This window comes from Calypte anna, chromosome 22 (genome assembly GCF_003957555.1).
Source record: "Calypte anna isolate BGI_N300 chromosome 22, bCalAnn1_v1.p, whole genome shotgun sequence".
In the NCBI taxonomy this organism is placed as follows: domain Eukaryota; kingdom Metazoa; phylum Chordata; class Aves; order Apodiformes; family Trochilidae; genus Calypte; species Calypte anna.
Genome location: NC_044267.1, coordinates 4,911,837 through 4,929,593, shown reverse-complemented (window position 1 = coordinate 4,929,593; position 17,757 = coordinate 4,911,837). Strand labels below are relative to the sequence as shown.

The 17,757-nt window shown below is 41.9% G+C and overlaps 3 protein-coding genes across 3 annotated transcripts; 2 read left to right on the top strand and 1 right to left on the bottom strand.

Annotated features, from left to right (window-relative positions):
• Window positions 1–2,574: 2,574 nt before the first annotated feature.
• Window positions 2,575–6,139, bottom strand: GKN2 (gastrokine 2). The gene is made up of 6 exons (XM_008500735.2): window positions 6,095–6,139; window positions 5,329–5,382; window positions 4,688–4,819; window positions 4,101–4,211; window positions 3,227–3,380; window positions 2,575–2,654 (listed from the first exon to the last, which is right to left on the bottom strand). The coding sequence occupies exons 1-6, from the start codon at window positions 6,104–6,106 to the stop codon at window positions 2,575–2,577; spliced, it is 543 nt and encodes a 180-aa protein (XP_008498957.1). The 5' UTR covers window positions 6,107–6,139.
• A 3,693-nt stretch (window positions 6,140–9,832) lies between these two features.
• Window positions 9,833–13,115, top strand: LOC115599564 (gastrokine-1-like). The gene is made up of 6 exons (XM_030464137.1): window positions 9,833–9,875; window positions 10,871–10,924; window positions 11,766–11,870; window positions 11,980–12,087; window positions 12,338–12,479; window positions 12,929–13,115. Exons 1-6 carry the CDS (start codon window positions 9,864–9,866, stop codon window positions 13,003–13,005), a joined length of 498 nt encoding a protein of 165 aa, XP_030319997.1. The 5' UTR covers window positions 9,833–9,863; the 3' UTR covers window positions 13,006–13,115.
• A 2,015-nt stretch (window positions 13,116–15,130) lies between these two features.
• On the top strand, window positions 15,131–17,116 carry LOC115599531 (gastrokine-1-like). The gene is made up of 6 exons (XM_030463941.1): window positions 15,131–15,142; window positions 15,612–15,665; window positions 15,796–15,975; window positions 16,181–16,285; window positions 16,452–16,590; window positions 16,983–17,116. The coding sequence occupies exons 1-6, from the start codon at window positions 15,131–15,133 to the stop codon at window positions 17,114–17,116; spliced, it is 624 nt and encodes a 207-aa protein (XP_030319801.1).
• The last annotated feature ends 641 nt before the right edge of the window (window positions 17,117–17,757 follow it).

The window sequence follows — 17,757 nt, the reverse complement described above, 5'->3', positions numbered from 1 at the left end:
TACTCAGCTTTTAGAGGAAGGCATCATCTTTTCTTCTTGCACATGGATTGTGCCATGTTCAGTGGAGTGGGTTCAGTGGTAAAAAGAGCTTGGATTAACATGCAGCACAGGTGCCTAGATAAATTGGTGTCCTTGGCAGTGAGGAACCACAGGGGCTTCCTGCCCACTGATATGCATAAGGATCAAGGAAGGTTAATTGCAGTGGAGCTGGAGATGGGACTGAAATGTGTGCTAAATTCTGCCCTCCCCAAATGCTTGACATATTTCAGCTGCCTGTCAGTGTGCATCCAGTGATACCATTGCCTGGATTCCAGGCATGCCTTTAGACACCTTTCAGGCTTTTTTAAAAAGCTGGGAGCAAATAATCATTATTCTGATCACCCAGCCTAGAATGTGCTGGTTTAATTTAAAAAGCTGTTGTCACACGTGCACACAGATACACACTCAGGCACACCCAGACACTCTCAATGTGCTCTCTTCCACATAAACCAAATTCCCCAGCTTTTATAGAACAAGCCTAGCTGGGAAGCTAGGTAAACTTCTAAAGCATTCCTATTACTTTAATGTAGAGCAACTCTTGGAAAGATGAGGTAACTTTCAAGATAGTAAGAGTCACAATCTGACAGCTCTCTTCCTTTCTAGACTCTTTCTGCCAATACATCTTTAGGATCTAAGTTTGTGCCTTGACTCTTCATTTCTGTGACAGATCTGGGTTCCAGTCCTGGTAGGATCGACTCTCCTGGTATAGATATACCAGTTGCCTGTGCTCATTTCAAGGTGCTAATCTTAGGTTTAAGGCTAATAAACTTCACAGAAAATCCACCCTGTACATTAACTTTAGGCAACTATTAGGATAAGCAACTCTGGTTTGTTGACTGAGAACACAAGTCCCTCTCTGCCATTGTTCCTGAGAATGGTTGCTGGCTGCTCTGCACTTAGGAAGTGGCTGCATCCTCTGTGGGTCCCACCCGTGGAAATCAGTGGGAATTTTCCATCCCTTCCAGTAGGAAATCTCATGGATCACAATATCTAAAGATCCTTACCAACAGATGACCCATAAACTCCTGCTACCTAACGAGCTCTATGAAAGCAGATGCTTTGTATTATACAGAACACATATCTAAGTTGAGGGACAAAGCAAAGGAAAGCTACATATTTCCTTCAGATCATGAACATTCAGCCCAGACCCTCTCCTGACAGGCTGTGCATTTAAAAACTGAAAACATTTTCAGACTACCATTATTTAAAGCAACAGATGGACTCTGTCCTCAGGGACACTTTACCTGCTGTTGATGCTTTTTGCTTCCTTTGTCCTTCTCTGTAGTCCTGTAATAATATTCATCACCTTGCAAGATAAGACAAATAGACTGACTACAGTCCAAGACAGGTGGTGATAAAATATGTGATAAAATATGTGATAAAATACTGTTCTAATGAACAGCAGATGATTTGACCAGGAGTTTGATTTCATAATAACAAGTTGCAGACCTGAGACCAGTTTCTGGGGCTCCAAAGGAATGCTTTGTCCTCTGGAAGACTTTCAAGACTCCAGTAAACATTTACTTTTCAGCCCCAAAATATACACTCCTTCCAAGGACTGATGGACAGGACATGTGAATCAAACCACTCACTGAGATCTACCAGAAAAGCAGGCAGGCAGCACACCAACTCTGCCTCCTCATGTATTTTAATCAGCTCCTGACAAAAGATACACAGGGCACCCAGCAAGTGGTCACAGATCCTTTTAAATTACCACTGTTAATTTTATCCTGGGTTACAATTTTTTTAGGACTGGGACAGTCTCCTCTATTCAGGTTTGAAAAATGGCCAGAATATGGAACTCTCTGACCCATTTCACCCATTCAAATTGCAGAATTCCAGTTTCTTTGTAAATGGTGGTTATGTAGCTCTGCTCCCTCCCTTTATCCACCCATCCATCTGTTTGCTCCCCCCACCCAGCAACTGTACATGAGGTGAGTCAGTACCTGAAGAGGCTGGTGTTGATGCCAGAGGAAAGTTCTGCAATGGAAAAAACTCTTCTGTTACTGTTTTGTCATTGTCATGAAACATATACCAATGCCTATATAGATATATTATCTATGAACCAATCATTGGAGCCTGAGCATTGGAACACAGCTGTAGTGAAATGAGGCAACCAGGTGCCACTAATTACCACGGATTGGCCATGAGCTCCTTTTATTGACCCCTAATCCTGCTCATGCTGGGGGCCCACCCTAATCAGGCACAGGTGGGCTCATTAGGCCCATGCCCATTACCTGGTAATTAGTATCACCTGGTTGCCTCATTTCACTACACACACCAAATGAAAACTTCTCTCTTCTATATCAAACCAGCAAGGGCACTTTCTTTCCATTATACTTTCAGATGAAGAAAAGACAAAGCATTTTAATGACAGCTTTATCTTTATTGCTATATCATAGGTTTGTTGCACTGAGCTTAGTACAGGCAAGTTGAGTCTAACGTGGAGCTTTGTTCCTGTTGCAGAGCATGGCAACCATCACAAATGCATGCAAAACTCCAAACTGTTTCCATGCAGAATTGCCAAGATCCAGACTATGCAGCTCTTTCACAGACATTCAGGCCCAAAATGCTTGGAATTCCTGCTCTGGCACAGCTGTGAAAATCTGGTTGTGCTAAAAGAAACAAACAAACAAAAGAAGATATCAGTGACAAGATCTCTCAATGCAGCAAGAAAAAGTCTGTTAAATACACAAATTCCAGTCCCCAATTATGATCCTATTCGAGGCTCCTGTTGGTCTCAATGGATTTTGTGTAAAATTTCTCAAAGGAAGGAGATGTCTGTACAGCTTTAAATCACCTTTGTGCTCCTCTTTTCCCATAACCCTCATACAGTGGGTAGCACACTGCTACAGCAGATACTTTTTGGGACCACTGTATCATCAGGGTATAAATTAGGTCCAGCTGCTACAGTATGGCTTCCTCTGACACCCAGGAAACCATTTTGGAGCAGTTGTTGCAGATATTTAGATGCCTAACAATGAAAATCAGTGTTTCACCACATTTTTCTGAAGCATCCTGGAGCCTTACCCTTTCAGACTTGCTAGGTAGTTTACCTCTCCTCTCTAGAACAGGGTGTTATGTTCCTGCTTCAAAGGCACTAGGATGTATGTTAACTTAGGCTTAAAGGGCAGAAAGGTGCTTGTGCTCTGTAACAGAAGCAGAATGTTCTCATCTTGTAACTTACGCTGAGTCTTTTCCAGCTGGTAGAGAGGCAGCCCCGAGCAGAGGCGTTCAATGGCTTTACCGTAGAGAAGCCAATCTTTGAAATGCCCTAGCCTGGAATTGCCAGATTGAAACTGCACCCACACGTTGTTTGGAGAATATACAGTCCTCATTGTCTGAAAAGAAAATGTTAGACATCATCAGTAATGCAGCTTTGCTTTCATTCTACTAGAATAATCCTTGAGAAAATCCCAAAATGTAAAATCACCTTCCTTCGCCTCACACAAAGCATCAGATGAAGAAGCAACAAGCTCTTATAGAAAACTAATTATTTTCTATCTGTTCAGAAATAAAAATACATATTAATTCTGTCCAACAGCAAAACTGAGCTCTAGTACTGGCATAATAAGCTATATCAATTGTTTTGCTGCCAAGGCATTCCTGTCAGGCTGCCATAAAACAGGCCAGAACTCAAGTTCATCTCCAGACAATGCTTCCAGTCAGCTTCTTGAAAACATTGTCTGAATAAGAAAGTCAAAGACTGGTCAAAGTAAATTTCTAAATTCTGTTCTGCAAACAAAATTATTTGTAGTGATGTCAAGCTCAAAATATCAGCATGACAAGAGAAAAAAAAGGAAAAGCCTGTGGGATGTTACATTGAGATTATCTCAAAACCAGCCAAATTGTATTACTTTGAGGGACAGGGGACCTTTGCAGTTCTAGTCACAATGATAATCCACTGTCCTGTCAGATCTGCTTCATCATTGCTGATGCAGTGAACGACATTCCTAAGAACATCCATTCTTAAAGGCAGGAAGGAGAGCCCCCAGCTCACCACACAACTCGTGCACAGTTGCTTTGCTTGTATACAGCCCACAGTTTCACTACAAAGTCACCTTTCTTTCAAAAGCCAGGCGTCCAAGTTCTTCCAGCTCTGGGATGAATTCCTTGTCTATTTTAATGATAAAGCAGGCATTTCGTATGAATAACCGTGTAGCAATATAACCCTGTGATAAAAAACATAATTAATAATGGCTACTACTACTATTAGTTGATTCTCTCTTTAGGACAATCTAGAAGAAATCTGAAGTGGCTACAGAGGCTGCTGATGTGGAATGACTCTGCATTTCCATTGTCACCTCTGGGGAATAGAAGCAGCCTTCCCACATTAACATCTGAGACTGGAAGTATCTTTTCTGACAGATTCCTGCTGCACTTGCAGTACCTGAGTGCTGCAGACCCTTCTCAGCTCTGACCTCTTTGAGGTCAGGGACATTCTCCTCACTGTCATGAGCTGCCACCACAGGCTTCACTGCAAGTCTTTTAAATTACACCATGTGAGGGGTGAAACAAGGAGGAGGAAAGGTGATGACAGCCTTCAAAAAAACAGTGTTTCAGGACAGTTTAGGTGTGAATACACTAAGATAATTTCTTAGCTTAAAAACCTCCTCAGAGGCTTAGGCAGACGCTTAGGTTTACTTACACGTGCATAGTCAAAAATGGTGTCAGAGGAGTACACCCCAGAACGGACATGGACATCAACGATGTGCTTGTCACTGTGGATGGTCATGGTTCCAGTGACATAGTTACTGCCAGGTTCTTGCAGGACAAAGGTCTTTGGTAAAAAACACAAGATCAGTGTTCAACATCTAGCTGGTTTCAAAGGTGCAATATAAACAAATGTTTTGTTCCAAATAAACAAGTCTGATTGCTTTGTGTAAATATTAAATTCCCTTAAAAAAAACTTGGTAGTCTCAGGAGGCCCTTGAGGTGGAGATTCAGGGGGAGAAAGAAAGGGACAACCCCTCACTGGAGGCTAAGGAGAGTCAACATGGGGCACCCCAGCATTATGTGTGTCAGCAGAGACCAGCAGGAGACTGCAACAATCTCCAAAATCTGGATTAAGCAAAGGGGACATGTGTGTGTCCATCCCAATTTCTTCTTACTAAGCACCAACACCGGTGTTGGTTTATATGATTATTACTTCCAGCAAATGCTACACTCAGCAATAAGCATCTGATGGGTTTTTTCTGTACTATTTTTCCTATTATCTTTGTCCTTTGCCCTGGGATCCAATACATTTTAGATGAGTACAGGCAGTAGAAGGTTTTTCACTCTACTTACTTCCAGTGCAGAAGCCTGAGCCCAAAAGACTCCCAGCAAAAAAAGAACTGCAGCCTGTGAAAGAAAGAAGCATTCTCACTCAACAGAAACACCAGGCAGTGCCATACAAAAACCCAATCCAGTTCATAGAATCATAGAATTGTTTTGGTTGGAAAAGACCTTTCAGATCATCAAGTCCAACTCTTAACATTGCCAAGTCCATCACTCCAGTCCCTCAGCAGCTTTTAAATCCCTCAGGGATGGGGACTCCTCCATTGCCCTGGCCAGCCTGGGCCAGAGCCTGACAACCCTTTCAGGCAGAAGTTTTATGAACTGAGGAAGGCAGCCATAGCACTGGTTTGAAAAATTACCCACTTACCATGTATTAGTTGAAAAAAATTACAATTCCTCACTGTAAAATTCCTCTTAGGCTCTTTTGCCTGTAACTGAATGCGGAATAACTTAAGCATCACATTTCTTGTATTTTTCAAAAGTCCCTCCTTGATGCCACATCACTTCTTCATTTGCCTCTATAACTGTAATTATTAAATCATAACTAAATCACCATTCTGCATGGTAATCAAGTTCTGCACCCTTTGGTCAAATGATGCCCAAAGAGGGTTACTATTCAAGAAATGCAAGCTTCCCATTGAACAATCCAGAGAAACAGAGACTTTATTAGTGCCATTACTGTATCACTTACTCAAGCATCATCTTCTCTATCTTTTTGTTTTTAAAAATAAGGAACTTTCTAAAATATGAGTTCAATAAAAATGGATATACTCACAAATCCGTTCATTTTTCTTTCAGATAAGACCAACAGGCTGCAGAAAGTGAGAGTGCAAGAAAACCCCAGAGACCTTCAACTTTTATATCTTGGTGCAGGTGTGGGAAACACTTGACAGAACTTTTTCTCATGACCTGAACAAGTCCTTATTTACATGCCACACCATAGTAAGCCTCATATCTAAATTTGGGGTTGGTACAGATAACCTGACCCCGATATGTTAGAGGCACTCACTAAGTCAGCTTTTGCAGAATCAGTCACTACAAATTACTTTTTTACTGGTTTAAACTTTAGAGGAATTCCCACTTTTGGCAATTCCATTTTAAAAATACTAATCAGGCTATTGTCCAAAATTCAATGACATCAGGAATAACTCTGCTATTCATTCATCCAAACTGCACTTTATCTTCTGAAATATAATCCCTAACAGCCTGATGGTCTGCAGGAAAATCCTGGAAAGAACTAATTGTGTCACCAGTGGCTGGCATGTAGACCATGGGCTGACTGATTCTCCAGACATTTTACCATCTCTTCATGAATCCTCAGCAAGAAGTGCTGACCACTTTTGATCAGTAACATATTCATTGAAATTAGTGATTAGGAATAAAAACTGTGCTTCACAGGACAATTGAGGCAACTTCTAGTCCCCTCATCATACAAAGGAGTGACATGAAGCTTCAGAGAATGGGTGCTTTACAAAGACACAAAACAAAAGGAGCACAATGAAGTATCCCTCCTTTGAAGCTATGACTGTTTTTTGTATTTTATGGAAATGTCAATGGCTTCATGGTATTGCCATGGGGTATTGCCAGGGGAAGCATTCTCCTGTGACTACAATCTCACCTGGACTCCTCCTTCTCTGTGACTCCACATCAGCCAGTGCCAAAGCCTTGATGAAACACACTCCTTTGTGTGTTCCTATTGGAAAGTCATAAATGGGGCCTGTTCCCTTCTAAACAAAAAAAGAACACCTAATAGCCAACACATTTTTGTAAACTCAGTCATCAGGCCTCAAACAGCCCTCAATGAAAGCAGGAAAACTGCATGTATTTGCTGTCTTCTACCTAACTCCACATGCAATGTTATCTGCAGTGTAACAGCCCTGTGCTGCTCAGCAATTTATCAGAGCCCATGTGAACAGATATCACATTGTGACAAGCACAGTCAGACTAATTAGATTAGATTGATGTTACCCTCCTCCTGAAAGCTGGCTCTGTCCCTTCCTCTCAAAAGATCATTTCTAAAATCACAGATATGACAGCAATACTCAGCATGTATTTCAGCAGTCAAATAATAAACCAAAAAGTTTTAGTAAGTTTTAAATGCTTTAACACTAGAGCTTAAATTAACTTCCATTAGTCACTGTATCATCACACAGGCATTTATTTGACAAAACAGCCAAGCAGCTCAAGCTTCTGCTTTCTGAAGCATCAATATGCTCAGGCATAAATATGAGCAGAGCAAGAACTACAGAATTAACCCTGACCTACATAAATAAAATTGCCAGAAGAAATGGACCCATTGGCACTGTCATCCACTAGAAACCATTTAAACAAACAAACTTTGAAAAGCAAATAAAAAGAATAATTGTACAATTTCATTTCAAATGTGATTACTAAACAAAAATTTTAACACATAAGGGGAGATGGATTAAATCAAGTTAAGGTGAGATTATACTATCATAATAAACTCTTCTGGTGACTAATGTTTGGGGTATTTTTTTCAGATACTTTTCATAAATATTCATGTTATCAGGTTCAGAGAAGGTAGTGGGAGAAAAGTAAAGAAAGAGGCAACACCTCAGAAAATCAACAACATTCTCTATGCTTCCATTTGCACTCAGCTGGTCATGCAACACACTAGATAAAGGTAAGGTGACACATTCTAGAAAAATCTCTGTGGCACAAGGACAGGTCAAGCAGAATTCAAGACATTCCATAGTTAAATAAAATACAGCAAGTTTCAAGGACAAATTGAGAAATAAATTCAGCAGTTTTATTCATGCTAGGCTTAGAAAAACGCATGAACTTGTAAATGTGCAGAAAATGAAATGTTATTTTGACAAAATGGAGAGCTCTTAGCCTTGGGAGTTTGCTGCACAGTGGCATAAGTATTCAGTAGGAAAACAGAATGCCTTGAGCAGAGATTTAAAAATGAGGCAGAAAAACTTGCACTTGAAAAACAACATGGTCTTATACAGTAAAAGCACTTCTTCCTGTCCCTTTCCCTGGTTTCTACTCCTGTAATTAGTTTTGTAAGCTGTTCTTAATGTCAAATGCTCCAGCTGGGTGTTTGCCATACTCAAGTAATCAGAAGTTGAGAGAAGATTTGGAGATTCAGGCTTCCAAATGTGACACATTACAGCAATGGCCAAGTTGTTGGAAGGAATGGGCAAAACTTTGGAGCTTTCAGCTCCTTGCTAATGACACTGTGGGGATCAGCATTATTACTGTTCAGTTTCTCAATGAGAACTACTCAATTAATGAAATTTCCACACTGTGGAAGAGTTTTGTGACATACCAAATGAGACTTTTATGCCTATTTCAGATCATACATATGTGTGACCAGGACATATGTGCCTCTTATAGTAAGATTCTCCTGGCTTGTCCGACAGCACATGCACCATGGATCCTCAGTAATTTATGGCAGTGGAAAATGGAGTTTAGAGATGTCAGTTAGACTGAAGTCAACAAAGAGGATCATGCAACCCCCTGCTGGACTACAGCAAAGTGAGCAATTAGTGTACAACAGGACTTACAGAGCTGCTGTTAAACAACAATCACTTCTGGACTGGGCACAGCAGCACTTATTTCCAAAAGTGCTGCTTCTCAAACACACACAGCTAAGAAGAAAATCCAAATTATCTGAGGCTACCTATGTACAGATAAATATCTGTCGTTTATTAAAGAGCAATGGACAATATTCCTCACCAAAGAGACACAGACAATTGCACTGGCCAAGGAAAACACTAAATATTTTCCAAAGTTTCTACAACAAACAAGGCAAAAAAGCTCTGATGCTGGAGCTCTGTGTGTAAGTACCAAATTCAGAGAAATATTAAAAGCTACATCCTAAACAACAGTTGATGTAAGATGCCTGTTGTAACTGCTCCTCCTGTACTCATGTTTGGTTATCTCTGGTTCATGGTCCCTTCCTAGAGTCAGCCCTTGGTCCATAACCAGTCCATAACCAGGGACCACTTTCAGGAAGAGGCTCTGTGAAGACACAGAGGCCGTGCTGGGAAGGCAGATCCTGGAGACAGCAGTGCTGACCGAGCTCAGAAGGGAAGGTTAAGAAAGGAATTCAGTCCTTTCTATGATACAGAACCAACCTCATGATTCCTGACTTCCATCTTTTAAATCAACAGAGGTGGCAACCTTGCTAGGTTAAAAATCCTATCAGCTATGGATAAAATATCAGCCTGGGTTCTTTGCCACGTAGGCACAAGGCGTCACGCTACGTTTGATTCGGCACCACGTCTCTGTGCATGATTTTTTTTTTTTTTTAATTTAAAAGTTACTATAAGATACACTGTGTTGCCATGACAAGTTTCCTTTCATCCGCCGGTATGGAATGAATCCAATCCGGCTGGTATCTCAGCCTCCTCTTATCAGTGAGCACTTCCCCAGGAAGCCTGTCCTGATTCTGTGAACACAAGGCATGTGCCAATCAGGTAAACCCATTCTGAGATTTAACTTTGGGATATTGCTGTATAAAAAGTAAGAGTACACATCAATTACCAGCAGACTGTGCTTTGCCTACAATCAAAATGAAGTTCACTGTAAGTATATGTAATACTTTCTCATAAAACTCTTCAGGCTGGACATTTTAAAAATTATTGTGATACTTCCTTGGCATCTGGTGAGTTACTTCTGATTTATGCAGGGATTACGGAGTGAAAATGCCAAGTGGCTGGGGACTGCACAGGTGAAATGTCCCTTTTGGCAGTGACTTCACTCTGTGTGCCTACTGAAACCCAAAGGAGAGGAGTGCAAGATGCACCTGTAAACTTTGAAGGACAAAATTCTCTCCTTCACAGCTCATATCCAAGACTGCAGTCTCCATAAGTTCTACAGAGTTTTGGCACAGCTGTCTGAGAGTGCATGACTGTGAAGCAGGGGGGTTTACAGCAGCCTGAAATTACTGCATGAGACATTCCAAACTGTTAGTGCTAAACACTCCAAATCAGATTAGATATTTCTCATAAAAATCCTCCTTTAAAGCAGATGACATTCAACATGACAGGGACTGTCTCCAAGAGAACAATGCCTCATAACAGTTATTATTATAAAATCAATTATCATAGTAATAATATTAAATTTTTTTTAAAAGATCTGCATTTTTGAGCAATCTCAGCAACAAAAAGCACCCAAGCCCTGTACTGAGAGGCATGAGATCTCCCAAGAGACTCAAGGTGGAAAGTTCACTCTTTTAAACAGAATGCTGCAGAACAGCTTTTTCCAAGGAGTTTACTGAAATGGACCTGTGTGTGCTTTACAACCCACTGAGCCTAAATGATCTTCTTCCCTGTGCAAAGTATCCTGCTAGGGGTAAGAGGAATTTACAGGAACTGATGATCCAGCAGTGGGAGCTCATTAACAATAAATCCTTCTGCATGTTTAACTACTACTCAGCTAGACCCCACTTCAGAGAAGTGCTGAGCATCTACACACAGGGTTCAACAGGAGCTCAGCACCATTTCAAGACAGCAAAGAACCTGAGGGCAGCTAACAGCTACAGTGTTAAAGCCTTCTGAATTTCAAATGTTCCTTTCAGGTTGTGATTGCTTCTCTTCTTGGAGTTTTCCTGGCTCCAGGTCTTGCTAATTGGGTAAGTTTGGAGCTTCCTGCAATTATTCACTGCTGCCATAAGAACCAGGGCCTTCAGCTACAGCCTCTAGACCATGTTTCTGGGAAGAAAATTGTCTTTTAAAGTCTGATACTTAGCAGAAGGCTGCATTAGGGTTTTTAAAATATATACTTACATATATATTTTTATATATATATACATATATATATAAACATGAAAGTATTTCAGTGATTGATATATATAGGGGAAAAGACAGTTGCCAGATATGAAATAAAAAAGTCAGTGTTGAGATCAGCATGAATGCTGAAAATAATTCTGTGGAGAGAAAGAAGCTCTGTGTGAATATTAACATGGACACAAACAACAGTGAAATACTGTAAATAACCTTTTCCCTTTAAGCTGATTCTGAGGAAAAAGCAATAAGGCAATATTTTCCTTTCCTTAATTTTTTTTTTTTTTTTTTCAATCTTGACTCTGAACAACCAGATTAGCTTTTAACTTCAAAGGAAGTTCTTCAGTGCCCTATGAAATAATGTCTTTTTTTCTACCCACTCTGAACAGGCATTCTAGCATGGGTGGGAATTGAGCAGTAATGTTCAAGCCTGTCTGGTTTTGCAAGGTGGGGGCATCAGGCACATGAAAACCAGGCCAAGATAAAGCCTGGATGTCAGGGTTTTGATAACAGGACTAAGGCTTCCCAGCCTCCCCTCAATGGCCAGAAATTCTCTTCCCTTTCATCAGACCTCTAAGTGTAATAATTCCCCCAAACATGGTTACTGGAGCTACGGCTTTCTTGAGAGAAAGACTACTGAGAATCCACAAAACTTGCTTCTTACCTCCTCTAAACTGTTTCAATAATTAGAACAGGAAGACTTGGCAACCCAATCACCCTCTGACTGACATCGGGGTCATCACCAACGCACAGGAGAGCTCTGGGGACTGGAAATCTGTCTGGGACTTCGCCTCTGTAAGTGGCTGCCACTAGAGTTTGAAAATCAAATGAAGAGCCAAAAATTTCAACAAAAGTTGAAAATTTTTAAAAGAGATGCTTAAAAAGTGTGTTCTGACTTTAACAGGGCTACGCTGCAACCAAGGTATTTTCCAGAAACACCTGTATCATTTCTAAAATGGACAGGAGGGCTTTCCTCCCTCAAGAGTTTCCTGCAGCTCCTCAAGGAGATGAGGTAGGACAGTAAAGGACATCAATGACAAAGCTAAACCCTTGCCTCAAAAAAAAAAAGTGTTCCTTCCCTAGAGAAGAGAAGAGGCTCCAAGAACTAGAGACAAGGCTCTCAGCAGGGCTGACTCACTCTACAAACTTTGTCTTTCAAGAGTTACACTTGATTCACCCCTTCCCCATTATCAGAGATGGGCACAGGGGCTCAGAACTCCAGCTTGTTTTTTTCTAAATGCTGTTTTCTCTCTGATGCTTAGGGCTTTGGTCCTCAGCCACTTCCACCTGGAGGGAATCACTTCTTTATCTCATCAAACAGACTCCAGAGCTTGCGCCCATACGGAAAACGCATCCAGGCTCTGTGCAGAGGGATTCCTTCCTACCTGGCTTACCCAGCTGCTGGTGAGTGTGGCAGTAACAGCATTCTGAACACCTCCAGGAAACACCAACCAGATGATAGAGACCTCAGTGAACACAAGCAAGTTGATTTTTGAAATCCTGTGAATTCCCAGCACTTTTTATAAACTGGGAAATGTGTAGGTAAGAAAAAGCAGCAGTGTCCCTCTCCTGCAGGCACCTGGAGACCAGGCTTCCTCAGGAAGGTCTTGGGCTCAAGCCGTGAGTGTTTTAGGCAATGTCTGGTATTTACAACACGTGGCTGCCCTTGTCCTGCCACAGCACAACTGTGAGATTCAAAATGCCATCTGGTTCTTAGATTGGTCTAAAAAGTCCAGCTCTGTTTTGAAATGGCATTTCCTGGTGCATTTCCAACATTAAGTTGGAAGAATTTCAGCTACATTGTTCTCTTATTTTTTCAACCCAAATCTAATCAGGTTTTCCTTTCCTTTCAGGATCAAACTTCTTAATGCAAGATGTTGCATGTTTGAAAGTTGACATTAATCAACTGCCCGTCTATTACTGCCATTAATTATTCCTGGTGACGTTTTGACAAAGACAGCTCACACAAGTCTACCCAAGAAACAAGACTTTTCTCCTTGACAATCCTCTCTCCATCACATTTTCAATCATTTCTCTGTCTCCTCTTCTGCCCTCTGTGGAGGCTCTTTTGCATCAGTAAAATTGATCATTACCCTACACTGCTCTGTGCTGTGTTTTTCCTAATCCTGTAAAAAAGTGCAAGCAATTCCACAAAGTTAATGTTCCTGCAGAATCCCAAGTTTGGTGTTCCAGCCCCAGCCTGTGCATTCTCCCTCTGGGATTTCACATGCTGCCTTGAGCAATTATTCATCTCTACTAAAAGGAATTGCTGCTACACCTGCTGCATAACCATACTGAAGATAATATGTTCTCAAGTCTAGATTTACAGAAATAGGCTTATTTTCATTTTAACTTCTCATTACCATACTACATGCTACAAGGTTTCATTTTTAAACTAAGCATTGCAATTCAATATGGGCAGGGACAAGGAAAGATCTACTACTGCTCTGATCAACCCAGAAATCAAGCTGCAAATAAGAGAATTAATACATGTAGTAAATGCAGTTTGGGGTTTCTTCATCTACAACTACCACGTCAGTAACTGAGCCTGTCTGAAACACATCAGAACTTCACCTCCCCTCCTTCCTTGGTTGGCATTCGAAGGAGAAACTCCACACTTTACCCATGCAGGAACACTCAAGGGTTACTCAAAGTAGAGGACACAGCAGTCTGAGCTGTTCAGGAAAACTGTTTTGGGAGAAAATCCCCTCTTCTCTTCCAGCTTCACACTGAGTTTTCCAGCGATAAAACAGACACAGCTCTCTTCACTTATCCCATGATGTGTCACTGGGACATGGCTTTCTGGGGACCCTTGAGCTCTTGAAGACTGCAGGCCAGGCTCTGAAAGAGATGATGATTTAAAGTACCTCAAGTGAGCAGGGATCTGACATGAGGAAGTCCATGCTGGAGCATTATCTCACATCCCCAGCAGTCCCAGCCATGCAGGGAAAGGGAACAGCAGCCCTGCAGGGAAATTGGGACAGCCCTAGAGGGATTAAAGAAGGAACCATAATCTCCTGGGCAGGGAATATCAGGGTACAGATTCTTCTGGATAGGGATGACACATGCTACAGTTCAATCTCACAGCAAAAATTTCAACTGGACAGCACAAAAAAACCACAGCAAGGTGCAGCTACTCGACAGTAGCTTCAAGCACACTGATTCCATAGAGTCACTTTTCATGCCATGAAATGTTCAGATAACCATGTGTCCTACAGTAACAACTACAGCTTGACAGAAGACAGGGAATTCCCACTGAAACAAAGAAGCAAAGTCAATCTAGAGAAAGGGACCCTTTAAGTTTAAGTAATTTTAAAATAATCACAGCTTCACAGTGATTCCCTGCCACACAGACTTGGGTTACACAAAAAACTAAGCTGAGCAATTTGACACAACACCCTAGTATTCAAAAACCTCCCTAACTGGATGATTTCACTCTTTCAAGAAGCATTTACATCGGAACACAGAACACAAGAGGAGGCAAGGTGAAAAACAATTAAATTTGCCACCTAAAATTACAAAGAGACCCTCACAGACGTGCACACCTATGTAATATTCCAGCTGGAGCTGCCAAGGCACTGCAGAACAATACTCAATGGCATTGCTGTACTGGGGCCATGTATTTTGGTGGGCCCTGTGGTAACACACAGTACATTTGGGAAGGTACAAAGGCTCTTATTCAGTCAGCTGCAAGGCTTTTCTTTGTTTTAAACACTCGGCAATCTCTGGTCTTAAGTGTGATGTGGAATTTCAAAAGCAATTAGTCCATGGCAGAAAGTTACTGTGAAATATATTTAATTTTTCCCCTGCAAATGGCTTCTTATCTGATAACTATCAGAGCCTGGAAGGTCAAACTTTGCAGAACTACAAATTCCTCGTTAATTGAAGTGGTTACAGCAGGAAACAGATTTCAGTGACATGCAGACAGGGATACAAATTGCCAAATAATTTGATTTCCACACTTAACCATTCCACACCTCATTCTGAAATCGTATATAAGGTGGACGGGGAACAGTGTTCACTCCATCTGCACAAGCATCAGCTCTGCAGTCAAGATGAAGTTCACTGTGAGTATGCATGATGCTTTTTTTCCTCATAAACTAAACCTTTGATTCAACACCATTGCCTTGATCCCTCAGGAGTGCTTCTGTCTGTCTAGAGCAAAGGAAGGTATTCTCAGAGGAGACTGTTCTCCTCCAGACCAGGAAACTCAGACACTGCTAACAACTCAGATGTAGCAGTAAGGATTTCTTGGACAGCCTAACGATGACATTATTCCATCTAGAGGAGGCCTAATCCATGCTGATTTTTGCCAGTGCTTCTGCTAAAGCACAGCAGTGCTCTAATGGGTCAGCCACTTGCTTGTAATGCCTGAGGAGACAAAACTTAAATACCTTCAATTCGAGGGAAAAGCACAGGTGACTGTTCTTAGGGGAACACCTCAGCAGCAGATCAGGAAAGAGGCTCGAGGATGCTTATGACCACGAGTGTCAGCCAGGCCTGCAGTCACACTTGACTCTTCCATTTCCATTTCAGATTGTGGCTACCGTCCTCCTTGGACTCTGGCTGGTTCCAGCCCTTGCTCAATATGTGAGTAGACAACATGTGAGGGGCTCCCTGTGGCCCAGCCCTTTTTCTCTGGAGCAGTGAATTTCTACAGCTTTGGGGGGCTGACTGACTAACTGGGGAGACTCAAAGCCATCTTAATTTTGTGTTCTAGTTTCAGGACCAGGAGGGACTCCCTCAGGTCATAAACCCGGTGCAATCCCAAACTATCACCAAGCAAGTCACTGTCAATGGAGGCTTACAAATTCTGCTCATCAACAGGCAGTTTCGTGTGGCCACCATTGAGCAGCAGAACAGCTTCAGGTCATGGAAAACCATCTGGAACTATGAATCTGTGAGTGGCCAGGAGCTTCCTCAGAAAACAGACAAGGAGGCGAGCTCCTATAAAGCTGAACAAATACCTGGGCTTGCTTCACTATTCTTTCTGTTTGGGTCTAAGTTGTGGCATAAAAACTCCCTGCAATTATTCCCTTCCTTTAATACAGACTTGATCCTAAAGAAAACCTGAATTCCTACTTGTCCATAATTTCATTTTACAGGGCTTCATTGCAACCAAAGTGCAGGCAGCTTGCTACGTTTCTGTCATGAACAGAGCAGAGATGCCCAGCTTTAATTCACTTCCTCAGCTGGCTGATTCCAACAGGGTAAGAAATTCCTTGCCAACAGCCCCACAGTCTCACAGTGGATCCAAAGACTGAACTAAACACGCTTGGGAGAACTCACCAAGCTCTGAGTCACCATTCCAGAAACAGGAATGTGCCAAGCATTAAGTGGATTAAGGCACTGATCTTTTCTCTTATTTATCCTTAGAACCTGCTCTTCCCAGGACAACCTGCCAAGCAGATCACATTCCAGGTCCAGGGACCTGTCCAAAACCTCCAGGCTTATGGACAAAAAGTCGTTTCCATGTGCAGAGGACTCCCCACCTACGTGGCCACTGAAACTTACGGTGAGTGCAAGCCAAGGAATTCTGGCTCTAATCAAGCTGGCTTCTTTTCCCCTCTGAAGGGATAATGGGCACAAGCTGCTGGTCCATCTAGAGATGGACACACATCAAGAGCCTCAGGAGATGCAGAAAGGGTTCAGTATCTCTGCAGAGCAGGACTGGAGCAGTGCTGAGTCACAACTTCCATGAGTGGCCCCATCAAAATCCTTACTGCTCCTTTCAGGCTTTGGGGACTGCAAAAGCATCTTGCACTGACACAGAGAAAATATTTCTGTTGCAGTACTCATCACAAACATTGCTTGCCAGCTCTTGCTCCAGAGACCAGTGTAAAGCAGCACTCCTGCTGGGGGGGCCATAACCATTTACTCTTTCTTTTCCTTTTCTTGTTTTTAAAGGACTTGAAAACACTTACAGTCAATCATGCACCAGACTTGATGTCCTGGGAGTTGTGGAGCTCCAGTATTGCCGTACCAATATCAATATTGATGCCAACATCCCTGTCAAGGGCTCAGTATCTTCCTTTCCCTGAGCCAAGTACAGATGCTTGAGAGCTGCTGCACGATGCCCACCCCGATGCTGTTCTTCCTTGCATCTCCTGTTTTGAGAGGTTGCTCCTGATGATTTGGATGCTGAAACAAATCAATTGTTGACCTTATCTTTTCATTAAAGACCTTTAGCATGGATGAACTCTGGTTGTTTTCTCATTACTGTTCCCTTTACCATATAAGAACACATCCAGAAATACTGTTGGGGGGCATTTCTTCTGCCCCTTTTGAGGCTCTTTGAAAAGCTCAACAGAGGGGACACCCAGATACACCTCTGGCAAGCATCAGAGTGTGGACATTAACAGGAAGTCCTACAGAATGAAAACCTTCCTTGCCCTTTTTGGGGAAAATTGTGTCTGCTTCAAAATCTTGTTTCTCATGGCATGAAAGGTAGAAAGAAAAAAGGAAGATACAGTCAATTTTCCTTTTTTAATGGAAGAGCAATCTAACCTGTAGGATTTAGAGAGTTAGTGTGTTGTAAAGACTCTGCCATCTTTTCGAGTGTATAGAAAGGACTGGATGTAGGCATCACAGCTCTCAGGTGCATGAAACTGTCCTTCAAAGATGCACACAAAATATTCAGGCAGGAATTGATCCAGAGTTGGGCCTTCACCACCTCTCTAGG